Source organism: Thamnophis elegans, chromosome 2, assembly GCF_009769535.1.
Source record: "Thamnophis elegans isolate rThaEle1 chromosome 2, rThaEle1.pri, whole genome shotgun sequence".
In the NCBI taxonomy this organism is placed as follows: domain Eukaryota; kingdom Metazoa; phylum Chordata; class Lepidosauria; order Squamata; family Colubridae; genus Thamnophis; species Thamnophis elegans.
The window spans coordinates 27,618,974-27,637,037 of record NC_045542.1 but is presented as its reverse complement, the minus strand read 5'-3'; the positions used below and the strand labels follow the sequence as shown (position 1 = coordinate 27,637,037).

General features: G+C 40.1%; 1 protein-coding gene across 1 annotated transcript in view; it reads right to left on the bottom strand.

Moving 5' to 3' along the window:
- LOC116504477 (serine/threonine-protein phosphatase 6 regulatory ankyrin repeat subunit C-like) overlaps positions 1 to 17,006 on the bottom strand; it is a 29,601-nt gene extending 12,595 nt beyond the window's left edge. The window contains 15 exon segments of the mRNA XM_032211491.1: positions 877 to 994; positions 3,772 to 3,859; positions 4,011 to 4,106; positions 4,109 to 4,211; positions 4,398 to 4,469; positions 8,929 to 9,040; positions 9,671 to 9,748; positions 10,745 to 10,885; positions 11,543 to 11,611; positions 13,035 to 13,152; positions 14,068 to 14,150; positions 14,755 to 14,869; positions 15,594 to 15,672; positions 15,812 to 16,024; positions 16,989 to 17,006. Of these exon segments, the coding sequence (XP_032067382.1) occupies positions 877 to 994; positions 3,772 to 3,859; positions 4,011 to 4,106; positions 4,109 to 4,211; positions 4,398 to 4,469; positions 8,929 to 9,040; positions 9,671 to 9,748; positions 10,745 to 10,885; positions 11,543 to 11,611; positions 13,035 to 13,152; positions 14,068 to 14,150; positions 14,755 to 14,869; positions 15,594 to 15,672; positions 15,812 to 16,024; positions 16,989 to 17,006 (1,503 nt within the window).
- Positions 17,007 to 18,064: the final 1,058 nt, after the last annotated feature.

Sequence of the window (18,064 nt, the reverse complement as noted above, 5' to 3'; positions counted from 1 at the left end):
CAGGTAATCCTTGCTTAACAACCTTAACTGGGATTGGCAACTCCACCATTAAACAAAGCAATAGCTACTGGAAGTAGGAAATCACATGACCGCAACTGTTCTTTCTGGCACAAGAGACAAGATTACTGTTGTTTCACACATTTGATTCTTGTTGGTTTCTAACCACCACCACCATCCCGCCCTTTGGAATGCCTGCTTCCAGTCTTACACACATAAAAAGCAATGCGATTGTGCCACTGCTGAGGCAGGGAGCCATGGATGCAGTATGCAACCCACTCATGCTCTTGAAATCCTTTTTGCTCCAGTCGCTTCACTTTGTTACAAGAGAAAGGGGAGGCAAAAAAAGCAACCTATTTTGGTAGACCATCTCTCCTTTGTTTGACTCTTTTTTTTTTGCTGCCAGTGTGATTGCACTACTTTTGATGGATAGAAGTGTACTCTCTTGAAATCTGTTTCAAGAAGAGATTTGTCTCCAATCTCTCTGCTCTGCAAGAAGGGAATAATGGAGGAAAAAACACACAGGTCAGATACAAGACTACCTGCACTGACTATAATGGCAGTTGCATGACTGAAGGATGTTGCAAAGGTTGCAAATGGCCTGTGAAGCTTTTTTCCCCCCCAGCAATGTTGCAACTTTGGTCACAGAACAAATGATGGGAAAGTGTACCTGTAAAGTACACCAAATTCAAAGCACTCTCTGGAATCAATGGCAAGTGCGACAATTCAAAGATGAGGAACAGACAACGATCTATTCACTATGCTCCAATTGGCTTAAAATGTGGAACACTTAAATGTTTAATTTTCCACATCCAAAACTACAAGACTATTTCACGATCTTGTTCATTCAATTCAATATAGAGCTATTCCTCCACTTACCCCTCGGTGCAGTGCGGTCCTGCCTCTTCTGTCTGCTGCGTCCACTGTGGATCCCTTCTCTAGTAAGAGATGGACACAATCTACATGGCCATTCATGATTGCCAACATCAATGGGGTCCTGTGAGAAAATCAAGAATAGGTCAGCTACCTACTGATTTACTAATTTGGCTTATCCCTAATTTAGAAAATAAGCATTCTCTTTATGAAGGGCAGAATGGACCGAGAGTACCCCAGATGTTAAACTAAGAGGGAAACTCAAAAATAAAAATCTTTAATTCCAAGTTTCTAAAAAACAATTACAGTTTCATTAATCTGTTCTGATTACTCCTGAGGGCTGAAAAATGAGGTGATGGTCATACTTTAAAAAATAATAATAAATCTGCGGACTGGCAAAATCATGCCAGGGACTGTAATTCAAAGTGTGTGGCAATATGTCTAAACTAAATTTGACGTCATATATTAATTCTGATTAAAATGTAATTCAATACTATTGTATGGTTACTCTCCCTTTTTTAGTAGTCACATTAAAATTGTAAGAAGTCTACAAATTTAAATCGAGCATTCTTATTCAATGTGTCACGTAGAAATCAAGGTCAAAAGGAGTTAGAACTTCTAGGTCAGTGACTGCGAATCTTTTCGGCACTGAGTGTCCAAACCGGAAAGCGTGTGCATGTGCATGCCTGTGCACGTGTGCTGGAGCACCGGAAACCCGAAGACAAGCTGGCCAGTATACGCATGCCTGTTTTTTGGCAGGTTTTGGGGCAAAAAAGGACCTGAAAATGGTTCGGAAAATGGCCTGTTTTTTGAACCAGAAGAGCAGCTCCCGATGGCATGCATGCCCACACAGAGGGCTCTGTGTGCCACCTCTGGTATGCGTGCCATAGGTTCACCATCACGCTTCTAGGTGCTATTGCCATTTTTTGAAAAGAAGAAGTAGCAGAAATGAAAAAGCCATTGGGTGGAATATATGAGAAAGATTCTAGCTGTAGCTTTGCACTCAAGGAAGCTTATTTCAGTGCATCTTCTTCTATAGAAACAAGGTTCTCAGTTCTAAGGATTTTTTCATTACAGATAGCAAGTAGAAGGAAAGGAGTTTGCATTTAAAATGATGATTAGCAGAACGAACCAACCTCAAAACTCTAAAAAAAGAACTGCACATATTTGAATTCATTAGGACACCTCCTTGTAGATCAAACAGAGGGACATGGCTTAAGATTACCTCCATCATCTGCTCATATAATTTTCCCTGTAATTTATTCTTCCCTGAGGTTTTCAGAAAGCTAAACATTCTTTTGGCCATTTTTTAAACACCCTTCTGGTGCTCCAATACATTTAGTTTAGTGCCCTGTACACGTGAATCTTTTTGAAAGGCTGTAAAAACAGAGGTTTAACTTCTACAATTTGGAGTTAGGCTTGGGGCCAGTTTGTACAGAGCTACTTTTGAGGTTTTAATGATGTTCTATTCGTAAATATATATATATATGTATGTATGTTACAAAGAAATATTTTAATTTATTCAGAATATTTTGTATGCCATCTGCTCCTTAAAGAAATACAATTTTAAAATAGATTTTGTGAAAATGATTAAAACAACAAAATAGGATGTTTTAAAATAATTAGAAAATAAAACTCATAAAATAAAATAAAGCAAGTTAATTTAATAATAAATTAATAATAAATTAACAGTAAAATGGAAAAGTCTGCTAACAGTTTTTGCCATAACATATGGGCCCCATCATGGAGATAGAAAATTATATTATAAAGATCTGATGTCTCTATGGGAGGATGCACAAAATCTGCCTCTTGGTGATCACAGAGTGTTGAGCAGGCCATATAAGAGGAGGCAGCCTTATCAGTTTTTTAGTCTTTGACCACATAAAACATACACCCTTACAGAAATTTTGAATTAATTACTGGAAATTGTGAAACTGTTTGAATATGGAGGCGTCACTGAGCTAACCCTAACCTGTGCTCTGTATCCCGGACCAGATGAAATTTTTGAATAGCTTGAAGGATTGGTTCCATAAAAACCATATCATATAATAAACCACTGCGGTTACCCAAGCACATAAATCACCAAAGTCACCTGTCTCCCCTCTAAGAAAGGGAATTTACTAGCAGAAGTATTTTTTAAAAAATATTCTCCTTTTCACTGATGCTTCTCGACTCTCCAATTTCAATGCTTAGAAAGACTTGCCAACTGAACATCAAATCTTTAAGGGAAAATGTATCTCAGGTGTTTCTCCCTCAACATAGAAGTCACTCCCAAATGAGTAAGAACTCTCTCTTGTCGGTACTGGGGTTCATCTGCCTCTCCGGCCCTTTATTGCCCAGACGCATTCAGAGCCCAGCTGGCAATACATGTCCTGCTTCGGATTTGTATAGTAAACTGGAATTTGTAAGGAACAAGCCCATTCCTGTTTGCCATTGGAATGACTTATAGGCCAAATAAATACATATATCATCTTCTTCCTGCCTTCTTCCTCCTTCCCCCACCTTCTTCTATATATAAAAATAGCTGTGGTGTGTATGTTCCAGCATAACTGTGGAACACCTCGAGCAATTATAACCAAACTTGGTACACAGATGACTTACTCTCTGGAAGCAAATACTGTGAGGTAAGAAACCCCAAAAACCTCTTGGGGGGGGTGTTCTGTTAGGATACGGCCTGTTGTACCTTAAAATGGCTTCTACTGTACTGCCATAAAATGGCTTCTACTGTACAGTCCAGTGGAGTTACCGCTTCACAGTACTCCACAAGGGGGCTCCCTCTGGTAAGGGGGAAAATCCAACATTACAAATTATGTTTGGTCTGGACATTTTCCCTCTATAAATAAATACCCAGGCAATGCCAGGTTATCGGCTAGTATTATATAAAAATAGCTGGAGACTTACTGTCCATGGATGTCCATGACATCAGTGATGTCGACTCTCTCCCCACTATCAATGAGAAGATGCAGGGAATCTGTGTTCCCATAGGCAGCTGTAAGAAATAAAATGACAATGAACAGGATTTCCTGCTTCTTAATACTGTCGTTTCTTTAAAGACCCAGTGGATGCCCCAAGTCTGTTTTGCAAGAGCAACTAAGAGAAGGAATTCCAGCATCTCAACAGGAAATAAGACGTGCTCATACCAGCAGCATGGAGGGGTGTCCACTTCTTCTTTTTCTCCTTCACAAGAGCAGAAGCACCATGGCTGGTGAGCACCTCCACGCACTCCGTAGAGCCCTCTCCGTGGCAAGATACAAAGCCGTCCGCCCTTTGTGGTCCCGCACATCCAGGTTCACCAGGGTTTCGGCAAGCGTCTTCAGGGCTTCACAGTGACCATTATAGGCCTGAAAGCACAATCAACAGATAGATTGATATAGGGATCAAGAGGGATTTAATGTAATGATGCAGACCTACAGCTTAGGTCCACTTTCCTCACCGAAGCAAATGAAACATTGGCATTCAAATGGTAATTAGTGTAATTAAATTTGACCCAACTGTACCCAATATGGTTTTATAATAATGAGACTTACAGCTAAGTGCAAAGGGCTGACTGGAATGGTGCTTTCCACATCGTCCAGGCAGTTAAACGACATTTCCAGGAGCTGAAATGAAAAAGCTTGGAATCTAATTCCAACCATACAAACACTTCAACAGTCTAACTCTTGTAACCCCTGAGATTTATTTAGCGTATGGGAAGAACCTCTGTGAATAATGAATAGTTCTATCATTTCACCTAGTCTAGGAATTATACAGTATGTGTTCCCCAAAATTTACCATATTTTTCAGATTATAAGACCACCTGAATATAAGAAGCATTAAATTTAGAAGAGGAAACCAACAACAAAAAAAGGTTTTGAGCCACCACGCACCCAATTTTCAGACCTTTTTTTGAGGCCTCTTTTCTGCCCTTTTCCAGCCTTTTTTCTACCCATTTTCGGGCTTTTTTTCAACCCCTTTAGAGGCTTTTTGGCCCATTTTTGAGGGATTTTTTGGCCCATTTGGGGGGCTTTTGGCCCATTTTTTGATACTTTTTTGGCCATTTTTGAGGCTTTTCTCAGTTCATTTTCTAGGCTTTTGGGACCTGTTTTCAAAGCTTTTTGTGGCCCATTTTGGGGGCTTTTCTTGGCCCATTTTCGAGACTTACTTTGGTCCGTTTTTTCAAAAACAAATGGGCCAAAAAAAGCCTAAAAAATGAACTGAGAAAAGCCTAAAAAATGGGCTGAAAAAGGCCAAAAATAGGTCCAAAAAGAGGGTGTGCGGAGGCCAAAAAATGGCTGGCGGGTGGGCGGGGCTTCGGCAATATTCAGTCTAAGATGCACAGACATTTTCACCCCCTTTTGGGAGACAAAAAAGTTGTCATAGTCCAAAAAATACGGTAATTATTATTAAAATAATATGTATTAAGAAATGATGAGATAGGTTTTTAATTTAGGAACAAGCCCAAAGCTTCTGACAACAATAAACTTGTTTCTAAGTACCTTAAATTTAATCCCAGACCATGAAAGCATTTTCCAAATGTACTTCAATAGCACATTACAACTATAGTACTTGGCTATATTTCTGAAGGCATTTTAATATATAAACCATTACACTGTAAAAATAATTGTTGCCTAGGAAAAACTTAATACAGGTAGTCCTCAACTTGCAACAGTTCATTTAGTGACCATTTGAAGTTACAATAGCATTGAAAAAAGTGACTTGTGACCATTTTTCACACTTGAATGTTGCAGATTCCCCATGTTTATATGAACAAAATGCAGATGTTTAGCCACTGCCATATATTTATGACGATTGAAGGGTTTTGCAACATTCTGACAAGCAAAGTCATTGGGGAGCCAGACTAACTTAACAACTGCACTGATTCACTTAAATGTGGCAAGAAAATAGTAAAATGGGGCAGAAATCACTTTGCAAATGTCTTGCTTAGCCAACAGGAGTTTTGGTCCAATGGAGGGTGTAAATTGAGCACTACCTGTATATTTTTCAAATCCCTTAATATACAAACTGCAGGAAGTGTTTTTCCATTGCAAGTATCCACGCTGGGGCTTGCAAATGAAGATCTCTGGTGAACCAGATTTCCCTGCAGGGGTGGGGATTGCAATGTGGTAATGATCAGCAGCCAGAGGATGAATTCTGGTTCGCACTGTCTTTCCAGATACAAAGGAGAGACAAGAGATTGCCCATTTGCACTCCAGAATGCTGTAGGAACTAAGGTTCATGCGGTCAACTGGTGAGTTAAATGCTTGGGAATTGAGAGTTCCCAATCTAGCTCACAGCTATGATGCAGCCTCTGTGGACACAACATTTGCACAAGCCTTCTTAAGCACTTTGGACGTAATTAATGTATATCTAAAGAGAGATTTTCTGAGTAACAGGATAGGAGGATTCAACCTGGTGAGTCAACATTCTTTCTGGATCCAAAAGGGAAAATAATGGTTTTAAAAATTTAAAACTGGTATAAATGGTGTGTCAAATATACAAGATGTTGGAAATGTAATCAATCCAAAGGGAACTTTTATCACTTTTGATGGACATATTAAAAAATAAGAGTTATTGAGATCAGATATATATTTTAATTCAGAACATTTTTAAAATATGTGTACAATTGAAATCAGAGCTTTTTTTTTCTTCTAGGCATGTTGGATAAGCTGTTGGGGAAAAACAGGGGACTTTGTTTTTACATATCGTAACAGCAGCGAGACATTTGCATGCATAGGGATGGAAAGATCTACAAATTCCCACAATGGAGGAATAAATGTTGGAATTAATGGAAGTGGTGAGGTGACAAAACTAATTATGAAAAGATTGTCTAGCTTTGTTTCTACATGAAAACTACTTTTTGCTTGACACCAAAAGAAACGCTATAGTAATTCTGTAATTTGATTATCAGAATTATGATTACAGAAATGGTGTGGTAATATTGAATTTCAGATCAAAAGGTTAATGTACAGGTAGTCCTCAACTTAAAACAGTTTATTTAGTGACCGTTCAAAGTTACAACAGCACTAAAACAACTGTGGCAAGGAAGGTCATAAAATGGGACGTAAGTCACTTAACAAATGTTTCACTTAACAGAATTTTGGCCTCAGTGGTTTTAAGTCAAGAACTACCTGTATTCTATATTTATAATTGTATTAAAGAAAGTTGGGATTCCCCCCCCCGATTTTCTTTCAGGGGGGCTCTCCATTTATCCCTTATACTTTGCTCTTCCCTATCTTTTTATCCTAAATTTTATATTTAAAAAAATATTTTTATTCTTTGTAGAAATTTAATAAAGTACAATTTTTAAAAAAGGCAAAGAAAACACAAGCTATTTCAGATGAGAGAAAAGAAGAATTAAGTATATTTCTTATATTTCTTAGGATGCATAAGTATGAAGAATGCTTTAGTGGCTTAACAAGCATCTTATGAAGTACTAATAATGTTACTAATTTATAATGCTGGGAGCAAGTAAAGACAGAGTATCGAATAAGCATACAAATTCTATATAAATAAAAATGTAATGGTTGTTTGTTCAAAATCGCTAATCTCCGAAAGTGCTTCACCGATTGCTTTGAAATTTTGACACAATGTTGCATTCGAATACGCGAATGTTTTTATATATATTACATAGATGTCACACCTGTGACAGGTTAAAAACATGATTTTTTGTAAAAAATACTTTTTTGAAAACCAGCGCCATCTGGTGGACGTAAAAGCAACACATGCAATGCTAAATATTTCATGATTCCATTTCACTGTTTCCAGCGCCATCTGGTGGGTGTAAAAGCAACACACGCTATACTAAATGTTTGATCCCAATTCAATGTTTCCAGCGCCATCTGGTGGACGCAAAAGCAACACACGCTATACTAAATATTTCATGATTCCATTTCAATACAATACGATTGTATTGTTATATTGAATTTTCATAGATTTCGATTTATTTTCATTTTGATTTAATTATTTCATGTGACATTGCATTGGAATTGAGCTGTGTCATTTACCATAGCATTCATTTAGTGAGTATAGTATATTCAGAACTGTTCGGCCTCTCTCCAGCTTCGTCCCAACAGTCCCTTTATATGTGTGGCTGGGCTGCGGCCACACCCTTTCCCCTTTCCGCCTCTCCTCTGATGAGCTTCGGCCATTTCCACCAAGCTGAAGCCCTTCAGCCTCCCCCTTCCCTCCCGCTGGGCCTTTGCTGTCTGCGGTGGGGCGCTACCTGCACCATCCCTCGGCTGCATACTCCCGCCCTTAAGCCGGCCTACCCCCAGCCAGCCCAGCAGAGTTCCAGAGGAGGCGGAGCATCTCCTCAGCCCGGCCGGCTGCGCATGCTCTCCATCCCCCCCCCTCACAGCGAGCCAGCTACCACCTCGCCAAGGCGGCTCTGACGGGGTGGCGGCAGCGGTGTCAGCCTGAGGGGCGGGGCTGGGGCGGCCCCTGGGTGCCTCGTGAGGTGGCACACCGAGGACTTCTCCTCCTCCGAGATCCTGGATGTCTCACTCTCCCGGGCCACCAACTTGGGGGAGCCCGAGTGCAGTTCCTCCGAGGAGATGCTCGACAATTTCCACAAGGCCGACAGCCCCAGCGCCATCTCCCCCAACCAGCCTCGCCTGGCCCAGCATCCCTGAGTCCTGACCAATGGCACATCCACCCGCCACCCCACTAGGCCCAGACTGGGCCACAGCAACGCGTGGCTGGGTACAGAAAGTAGTATAACAATGAAGGAACAGAAATGTATGCAGAAGCACATCTAAAATGAAGACCAAGAAGAACAATAAAATACACAGCAGTGTATACATCTTTGTATTTAAAGCATAGATATAATGCTTTATCTGGAAACTGGGGGGAAAGGAGTCTATCTGCAGTCTTGGAGATTACTGTCTAGCTCATGAGAGTTTATTTAGCCACCCAAATTCTGTATCTCAACCTGACTTGTTTCTAATCTGGCCATTTCCTAATGCCCTCCAAGAAATGAACCATATAATAGTCATCAACAAAGAAAACTATGACCCTTTCAAGTGTCCACAGACGTTTCCTCTCACTTTTAAAGCCCAATTGTCCAAGCTTCAGACTTACCAACTCAAGGTTCTGTCGGTTGCCATAGGCAGCTGCGTAATGGACAGCAGTGTATCCCTGTTTGTCTCGGAGAGAGGGGTCAGCACCATTATCCAATAAGAACTCTAAACAACTGGAATAAATATAATTCAATGAACCCAAGCATTAGATGCATATAAAAATTATAAAAATTCTGTGGAAATCCAGATTTGGTTACGGTCACTAAATCATAAAACCAGTTCACATAAACCACAGTAAAGAAGATACAGTAGCTCCTTCCATGTAGTAGGGAGATATACAGCTTAACAACAACAAAAAGTAGCTGTAGTCCATAGGAAGCTCCCAGAAAAGAAACTTGTATCATTACCACGCCACATATAAAACGCAAATGATTTCCTGTTTCATAGCAAATTAATACTTGGGCATTTAACAAAAATCCATTGAAGAGAAAATTGAGGTGTGTGTGCACACTAATCGAGCATTTATTTTTAGTTATTTATTTATTTTTATATTTATTTTAAAAATCCCTTTAGGGTTGTTTTATAAGCTGAGGCAGGAAAAGCAAAAGAACATCTGAAGAGTTCATTTTCTACCCCTGTTTAATGCAAGCTGAATGCTGAACAATATGAGTTACTTTAATGGAATCTCGAGAAGATGCATGTTCTCTAAAATATCAACTGGGTTACATTAAAAGTAGTGTGGAGAAAAAAGATAGCCAAGTTTATTCAAGGGATAACAAAGAGTGTTCGGATGAGCTACTCACAAGATGGCCTCCTTCAGTCGTGACTCTTTCAGTGGCTCTTCATCAGTGTCATGGCTGTTTCCTGAATGAGTCTCAGCTCTGCAAGAGCAGAAAACTAGATTAGTTTTGCCAATATACAGCAGACAAAGAATGTGTGTACATATTATGTACATAGTATATACACATTATCCCACTGGTGGACAACTGATTGTCTCAAGAAGCCTTGTGAGAAACTGGGACTGTTGTGGAGGGCCACCACCCTGCTGCTGCCGCTGCCCCGCCCTATCGACCCCTCTACTGCATCTATACCCCACCCCAGCCATAGCAGGCTGGATTATGGCTGCTTGCAGGCTGGATGTGGTTCATGGATCGTAAATGCCCAGGTCTATATTATCCAGTAAAACTCTGCATTTTAGAATCTTATTTACAAAAATTATTTTATAATAATCACATATGATAATTTGTTAAAAAAGGAACATGTACTAAATCAGGACTGATGGCAACAACAGTTTAATGGATTATTAAACTGCACACTCCACATAGATGAATCTCACCAAAAATTAACAGTTACCCAAATGAGATTAAACTAAATCCCAGGCAATGAGACAGAGCTTATCATTGGCTTCTGCCTTCCTTACAATACAGGGGGAAAGGCTTATAGACATTAAAGTAATGTATTCACTCCAAGGAACACCGTGATAATCAAAGCTGATCTTTCTTTGAATCAGTGTATCATAAAAGCAGGAAGCCTAGTCACAACAGCTTCAAACCCATTATATTTTTAAGCAGCAGTAATTTAGAGCTTGGTTTAGATGTCAGAGTTTAGAGATCTAAACATATGAACAAGTGAGACTAAAGGCATTACACTTCAGACAGATAGAAAACTGAAGAGGTACTAAATAGCTCAGTAAGAATGGAGACACTGATTCCTTGATTCACAGTGTTTCTTAGGAAGAGCTTTTGTGCTGAATTGTTTCCCCAATCTTATTTTCAGGTGCCAGGAAACTAAATAAGATCCATGGAAGGATTCTCTGATGAGAAAATTGAAACCAATTGTACCCAACTAAGTCATACTCTTTCTTTCTTTATTCCTACCTCCTGTAAGTGTCTGAAGCAGCAGCATAATGTAAGGGGGTGCAGCCTTTACAGTCAGCTTCATTAATACTGGCTCCGGCAGTGACTAATGTCACTGTACACTGATAGCTGCCATTCGCGGCTGCATAGTGCAAAGGAGTCCTGGATTTTTAAAAAAAAGGAAAGGAAAGTAAGTTTCAGATAATGTTCCTAGGTGATATATAAGAGGTTACACCAGTTCATCAACTCAATGGCAAGTTCATGTAGCAAACTGATCGGGATTAAAAGGCCACGGGGCCACTGAAGCAGCTACTCAGCCAAGTCTAGTCAAGTAATATATTGAAGGAATAAGAAGTGTGAATCCTCTTTGTCGTTTTTAAAACTGCTCTGATACAAAAGAAGCACTGCTCAATTGTAGAGTTTCATTCTCAAAGCAACCTTTAATGATTATTCTACGAAATGCTAATTTAACAGATCCAGAATTCAGTCTATGAGACGAGAGGGGCTTAAATTCCAGTCCTGCCACCTTTAAAGCAGATATTGCATCCCAGAACTGCTACCACTGAGTTACATCAGCAAACTGAAAAGCGACATACAATGAAATATTGCCCAAATTCAACTACCCAACTCGCAAAAGCAGAGCATTGAGGATCAGCCAGGTAGAAAAATACATGCAAGTGAGCGCCTCAATCTCGGTAGTATTTTAACAAAACCATTTATACCTCTAAATCCATTCTCAAGGAGGCCCAGCATGTGGCTTTTAATCTTGGACATTTCTTTCTCACCCAAGGTCTCAAAGATACAGTGTTCTATATTTACCTTCCAAACTTATCTCTCCTCCTCAAGTCAGCTCCGCTGCTCAACAGCAAGTTAAGACATTCAACATTCCTGCAGAGAAGCCAAAGGGTAAAGAATATATCTCTGAATAACATTGTGGGTTTTTTTTCAGATGAAAGAACAGGCTGAGAATCTGTCTCAGTTCCAAACGTAGAATGTTAACCCAACAGATGCCCTCCTTGTACCAGTGATGCCCAGTCTAGAAGGGAAAGGTGGGGATGGAGAAAGATGCCAGCTTTATTTCTGTTCTGACCTAGGCTTCCCAAGACCATGACGCAAGCTCCTTGTCCCAACAAAAAACCCTTTTATTAATTTGCTGTAAATTCTGCTCATTCACATCCAGTAAAGTCTTTTGAGGGAGGATTTACACAGACCTTATCTGGCTTGGAAAGCTGACAGGCCAATATCTGCAAAACTTGGCAAAGAGTCTTGGAGAGTCACAAACCAATTAAGCAAACTAATTGTCTCCTGCATCTCCACTCCTTTTGCTCCTCTTTTATTTCCTCTGGGAGGGGCCATTCATTGTCCACCTATGGTCTTACTCCCAAATCAACACCTGTTTTTTAACTGTTCTTTTCGTCTAGCAACTCTAAGTATCTGCACACTGGGAACAGGCTCCAGCTGTTCGTCTGCCTCACTGATGTCAGACTCCAACAGCAACTGATGACTGTCAGACGGCCCTGGCCCCCTCTCTGCCTCCAACACAGAGCCCTCATCAGAGTCTTTCCCAGACTCCAAGACTGGCCCATGTTCCTCTTCACTGTCCAAATCTGCTGCCAGCTCCACTGGCCTCTGGCAGGCCACAACTATTTCTTAGTCTTTTACTGCATGATGCAGTAACAGCGGAAGATGATGTGGCATGGAGAAATCAACCTACCTCTGCAAAAGGCAATGCTGTATTAATTAATATTAATTAAGATTAGCCTAATATTTGCATTGATCAGAGAATTGTCTCCACCTGACTACAGTAGTATTCCAAGAACTGGTTATTCTCCAAGCCTATTTTTCTCCAACTGGACAGAAGTGGTCAACTGCATACAGATATTACTTGGTGGTCATAAAACTGGTCACCCATGTGACTGACCCAATTTTACAACCTTTTTTTTTTTTTTTTGCAGTTGTTAAGCCAACCAAATGTTTGCTGTAGATTGGTTTTGCAGAAAATGTTGTAATTGGTAATGTTTCTGTAAGATGCTGCAAACAGCCATGAATGTGAGCCGGTGGTCAAGTGGCTGAAGTGAGGTCATGTGATGGGGAACGCAGCGGTCAGAACTTTGAAACTGGGTCTTAAGTACCCCTCTGGGGAAGTTTGTCATAAGTCTAAGCGGTGGCTAAGCAACCAGTCGTTAAGTCAAGGACTACCTGAAATTTAACCGTCCTTTCTCTTAATCTAAAGATAGTAAGATTGGGAATCTTTCTTTCAGAGTTATCCCAAGGAATGTCTTGCCACATTAAGAGTAAATGAATTGCTCACCCTCCGGAAGCAGCAGCATGGAGGCAGGTCCTCCCGAGGTTATCTGGCGTATTGATATCAAAGCCTGCAGACAGCACATGCTCGTTGCTGAGTGAGGAGACAATGCTGTACAACTGACCTGAGAATCAGAAGAAGTGAAGGGTGACTGGGAAATGGGATTAATTTACCATGACTCTGTGGCAGATACCATGGAAATTATGATTCTGGAATTTACTGAAATTATCAACCAACCAACCTCTTCTACGTAGAGGAAAACCACACTTCATGGGTACATATTATGCTAGTCCCTTTGGGGATAGAAAAATGTAAAACAGAAAGCATAGAGAGGTATAATAAGCTAAAAAAAATCTTCAGTGTAAAAAAAAAGTATCCTAAAAGAAAGGTTGTGTTGATTTTAATCAGTGCCAAATGAAATAGATAAAAGTGATTTGTTTATGGAGAAATTAAATGAGGATTGAATAAAAAAACAGAAATAGATTGAGAGGAAGAGGAAGATGGAAAAAAATCTGATTGGATAGAATTTATGAGATCATCATAACCTACAAGGTTGGTAGAAATTAGATCATTTATTTCCTTTTCTTATCTCCTACAATACATCTGACCCTTAAATGATAAATTATACGCTGGACTGTAAAAAGTATCAAGCTCGGATAAAAAAGTGAATATCGTTTAATGCCTATTTATACTTAATTTTAATTATTAATTTTAATAAATGCAGTTAACTATGTACTTACTAATTTACCCCTTCCATCATATGAAACACTACAAATTTGGATGCAATTTTGACTAGGGATTTTGCTGGTCATTTGCCAAAGCTAGAGACCCTGTGGCAGCCTTGAAGCCACAGGCTTACACCTTGAATTTAGATTCTTTCTTAAAATTCTTCATATTTGTCAACTACTAGGTAATACGTTCAGACAATTCCTCTATTTTTCTAAGCATTCACACAGTTGGTTTGCTCTGAATTCAGCCACATGTACAAAATCAACTGTTTCCTTATGAACCCACTCCCCCAGTCCAACAGAAAACTTACCTGAGGAAAGTAGCTTACGACAACAGTCTGAGAATCCAAAGAGAACAGCTAAGTGCAGAGGGAACATGTCATGGATCCCACGCCTGAAAGAATAAAAGATCAAAACATGATAGTACACAAGGCCAAGGCTGCAAACAGGGCAGGAACAAAGTGATCTCCACCCCACATGGGCACACTGACTTCATTTAGAGCCTTGGTGGCGCAGTGGTCAGAGTGCAATATTATAGGCTAATTCTACCAGCTGCCAGCAGTTCGACCCTGACCATTTCAAGGTTGACTCAGCTCTCCATTTTTCCAAGGTTGGTAAAATAAGGACTGAGTTTGTTGGGGACCATATGCCGACTCTGTAAACTGCTTAGAGAGGGCTGTAAAGCACTGTGAAGCAGTATATGTCTAAGTGCTATTGCGATTTACAGCTTGCATACCCTCAATTCTAAACTACTCTCATCCTTAACTATATGCTGGTATACTCTACTGTCAGTCAGTCACTGCTCTACTACAGAGTCCAATAATGACACATTTCAACCTGGTCATGGTTAACTAGCAGAGTACACATTTGGCTGAACATTATTTTAAGCCAAGTGTGGTTTATTCTGCCCTGACAATTCTAATCAGTTAGGAGGGAAATAAGTCAGAATTCTAGATCTGTGACCTTAACATTAATTTGGATGAGAAATATGCCCTCACCTTGCAGTGTCAGCACCATTCGTCATCAAAGTACTAATTAGCAGCTCGTGGCCATATCTAGCAGCAACGTGAAGGGGGGTATTGCCATATTTATCAGCGCAGTCAATCTCACTGCCTGAGAAACAAACAGATTGCATCAATATTTTCTCTTCAATTCCCTCAGAGGCAACAGGTGACTCCACTTTAGCCACCAAGAGATGAGAATGTACGATATAGAACAGGGTTATGAGATTTGTTTTTACATGGGGCTACATGAGAAACTGGATCTGCTGTGGAAAGCTGTCATCCCATCGCTGCCCTTGCCCCACCGCCCTGCCCCCGATGCTGCCAACACACACCACACCCACACACACCATTGTCACGGGTTGGATTGGACCACTCATGGGCCGGATGTGGTGCACAGCCCATAAAATGCCCAGGTCTGATACAAAACTATTGACCAAGTCATAAGAGTTGGAAGTGATCATAGAGGTCACCTACTCCAACCCTCTGTTCAGTGCAGGATCCACAGAGAGTAACCGTTTAATAACTTTACATATATTTCCCTTTATGCCTAACTTTCAGAACAATCAAGAGAAATTAATTTGGAGGAAATCAAAGTTGCTGTAATTCAAAATGACAAAAAAAAATACTGAAAGTAACAAATACAAGTAAGTTCAATACCTGCAGGGACTGGTAACTTTGTTAAGGCAATGAGTGTCAACAAATAAACAACTGAAATCTTGAATAGGATCCCCAAAATTTACATGATGTCTCAGACTTGTAAGATCTCAGGCTGAGAAAACAATACTGTAAAATATTAGGATGGTTTCCTTAACAGGAAATAACTGACAACTTACCATTTTGTATAAGAATCTGAGAGCGTGTAAACCGTCCATGAATGGCAGCCATGTGCAAAGGACTCTTCCCTTCTTTACTCTGCAAACATCAAAGCTTTAGTCAGCCAACAACAAGGAGGTCCATTTGCTTTTAATCCTACACTGCTGCCCCAAGAATACTTAAGTCACTTTCATTTTCCCGTGGCTCTATTTATTCAATGCAGCACCTCTGGCCATACCTGAAAGTTCACATCAGCTCCATTATTGACAAGAAGTTCCAGACACAGGGCTCCGTTGGTGGAGACGGCAGCAAAGTGCAGGGGGGTAAAGCCCTTTTCATTGGGCTGATTGACATTGGCGCCGTAGTTGACCAGTTCATTCGCCACGGCATCCTGGCCCATGTAACAGGCAATGTGAAGTGCAGTGTTGCCAAAGGAATTTGGTTCATCAATCTGTAAGAAAAGACAGGAAGGTAGCATTCGAATAGGCTGAGATCAGGTTGAGCACAGGGTTTGGCCAAAGGGGATAAAAGTTCATATGCTATTGCTGTCTGACAGCCCAACCAGTTATATTCAAGAACATCTTCTCTCCAAAAAATCTTAACAGATTAACAGAGTTGGAAGGACCTTATAGGTCATCTAGTCCAACCCCCTGCCCAAGCAGGAGACCCTACATCATTTGTGACAAACGGCAGTCCAATCTCTTCTTAAAGCTTCCAGTGATGAAGCTCCTGAAGGCAAGCTGTTCTATTGGTTGATTGTTCTCAATGTCAGAAAAAAAATCCTTATTTCCAGGTTGAATCTCTCCTTGTTCAGTTTCCATTCATTATTCCTTGTCTGGCCTCTCAAATATTGGAACACAGCTATCATGTCTCCCCTGGTCCTTCTCTTCACTATACTAGCCATGCCCACTTCCTGTAACCTTTCTTTCCCTCTTTTTAGGAGATAAGTTGATAAGACAGGCTATCTTATCTTGGCAATAAGCCAACCAAAAAATGTTACAGTTATGTTAAAGATTGCATTACAGAACTGCCCAGATCATGATTTACAAGAAAATACAATGGTCCAAGACAGCAGCTGTTCAGCTACAAACTGAGAGCTCTTTATCCAAGCAAAGGCAAGAGATGTTTCATAGCATTCCTCTTTTTATTCTTATCACAAGGGGATCATAAAGAAAAATTTCTTTTTGAACATAGTCTGAAGAATGAATAGACGCTATTGCCCTTAATTCTCTAACTTACATAAAATAATAGAGAATTAGTTAGAGATCAAGATTTAGCACAAATTCCTGGCTAGATATATTATCTATTTCTATGGAAACAGCAAGGCTCTTAACTTCCTGGAATTCTCCAGTTTCTTTGGGATTCAAAAATAATAATTCAGAGGCTGCTATTCACGAGCGGTTTTTAGTTCTCACTAGATGATAACCCGGCATTCTCCGGTATTTATTTATAGGGGGAAAATGTCCGGATCAAACGTAATTTCTAATGTTGGATTCCCCCCCCGCCTCATTACAGAGGGAGCCCTCTTGTGGAGTACTGGAAAGCCATTACCATGGCAACTCCAGTGCACTGTACAGTAGAAGCCATTTTAAGGCACAACAGGCTGTATCTTAACAAAACACACACTCTGAAGGGTGTTAGGGGTGTCTTACCCCCACAGTACTTTTTTCCAGAGAGTAAGCCATCTGTGTACCAAGTTTGATTGAAATCGCTCAAGGCGTTCCAGAGTTATGCTGGAACATACACACGCACAATATATACATATATACATACATACATACATACATACACACATACACATACATACATGTGTATATATTTTATACATATACACTGTCACTTTCTCCAGAGCATGCTTGCCAAAAAATATTCTGCCATTCCAGATTTGGTGCTCTCATTTTGCGCAAGTTAGTCTCGTGCTCACCCAGCTCTTTGATGGATTTAACTCTGTTTCCAGTTGTTGCCCAGTTTCCCCCTTGATTTAAAAGAATCAAGTATTTTTAAAATCTCCCTCAGAGGAAGGAACTGGGTAAAGAGACTCTGTATATAATCAAGAACCATTAATGGCTAATTCTGCAACCTACATTCTCAACAATCTTAAATTATATATAGGATTATACTATAAAACTCCCTTGATTTGCATTACTGTATCTGAAAAGCTGTAATACTTATAAAATCTGTATACTGCATCTTAACTTAGATTAAAATATTTGCTGTTGGAAGCTACTCTCAATTTTAACCACTACAGGTAGCATTTGGGACAAGAAATTGCTATGCTAAGAGATGCAGTTGTAAAGCATCATATGACCGTGTCACCTAGCGACAAGAACCTGGGTTGCAATAGTTCAGCAAGGAGCTCATGTGACTGCAACTTCCTGCCATCTTTCTTATTGACTTTTTCACAGAAGGCTAGCAGAGAATGCCAGAAATTGTGCTCACATGATTACAGAGACAGTGTGACAGCCAGAATCCCCAAGACACATTATAAGCG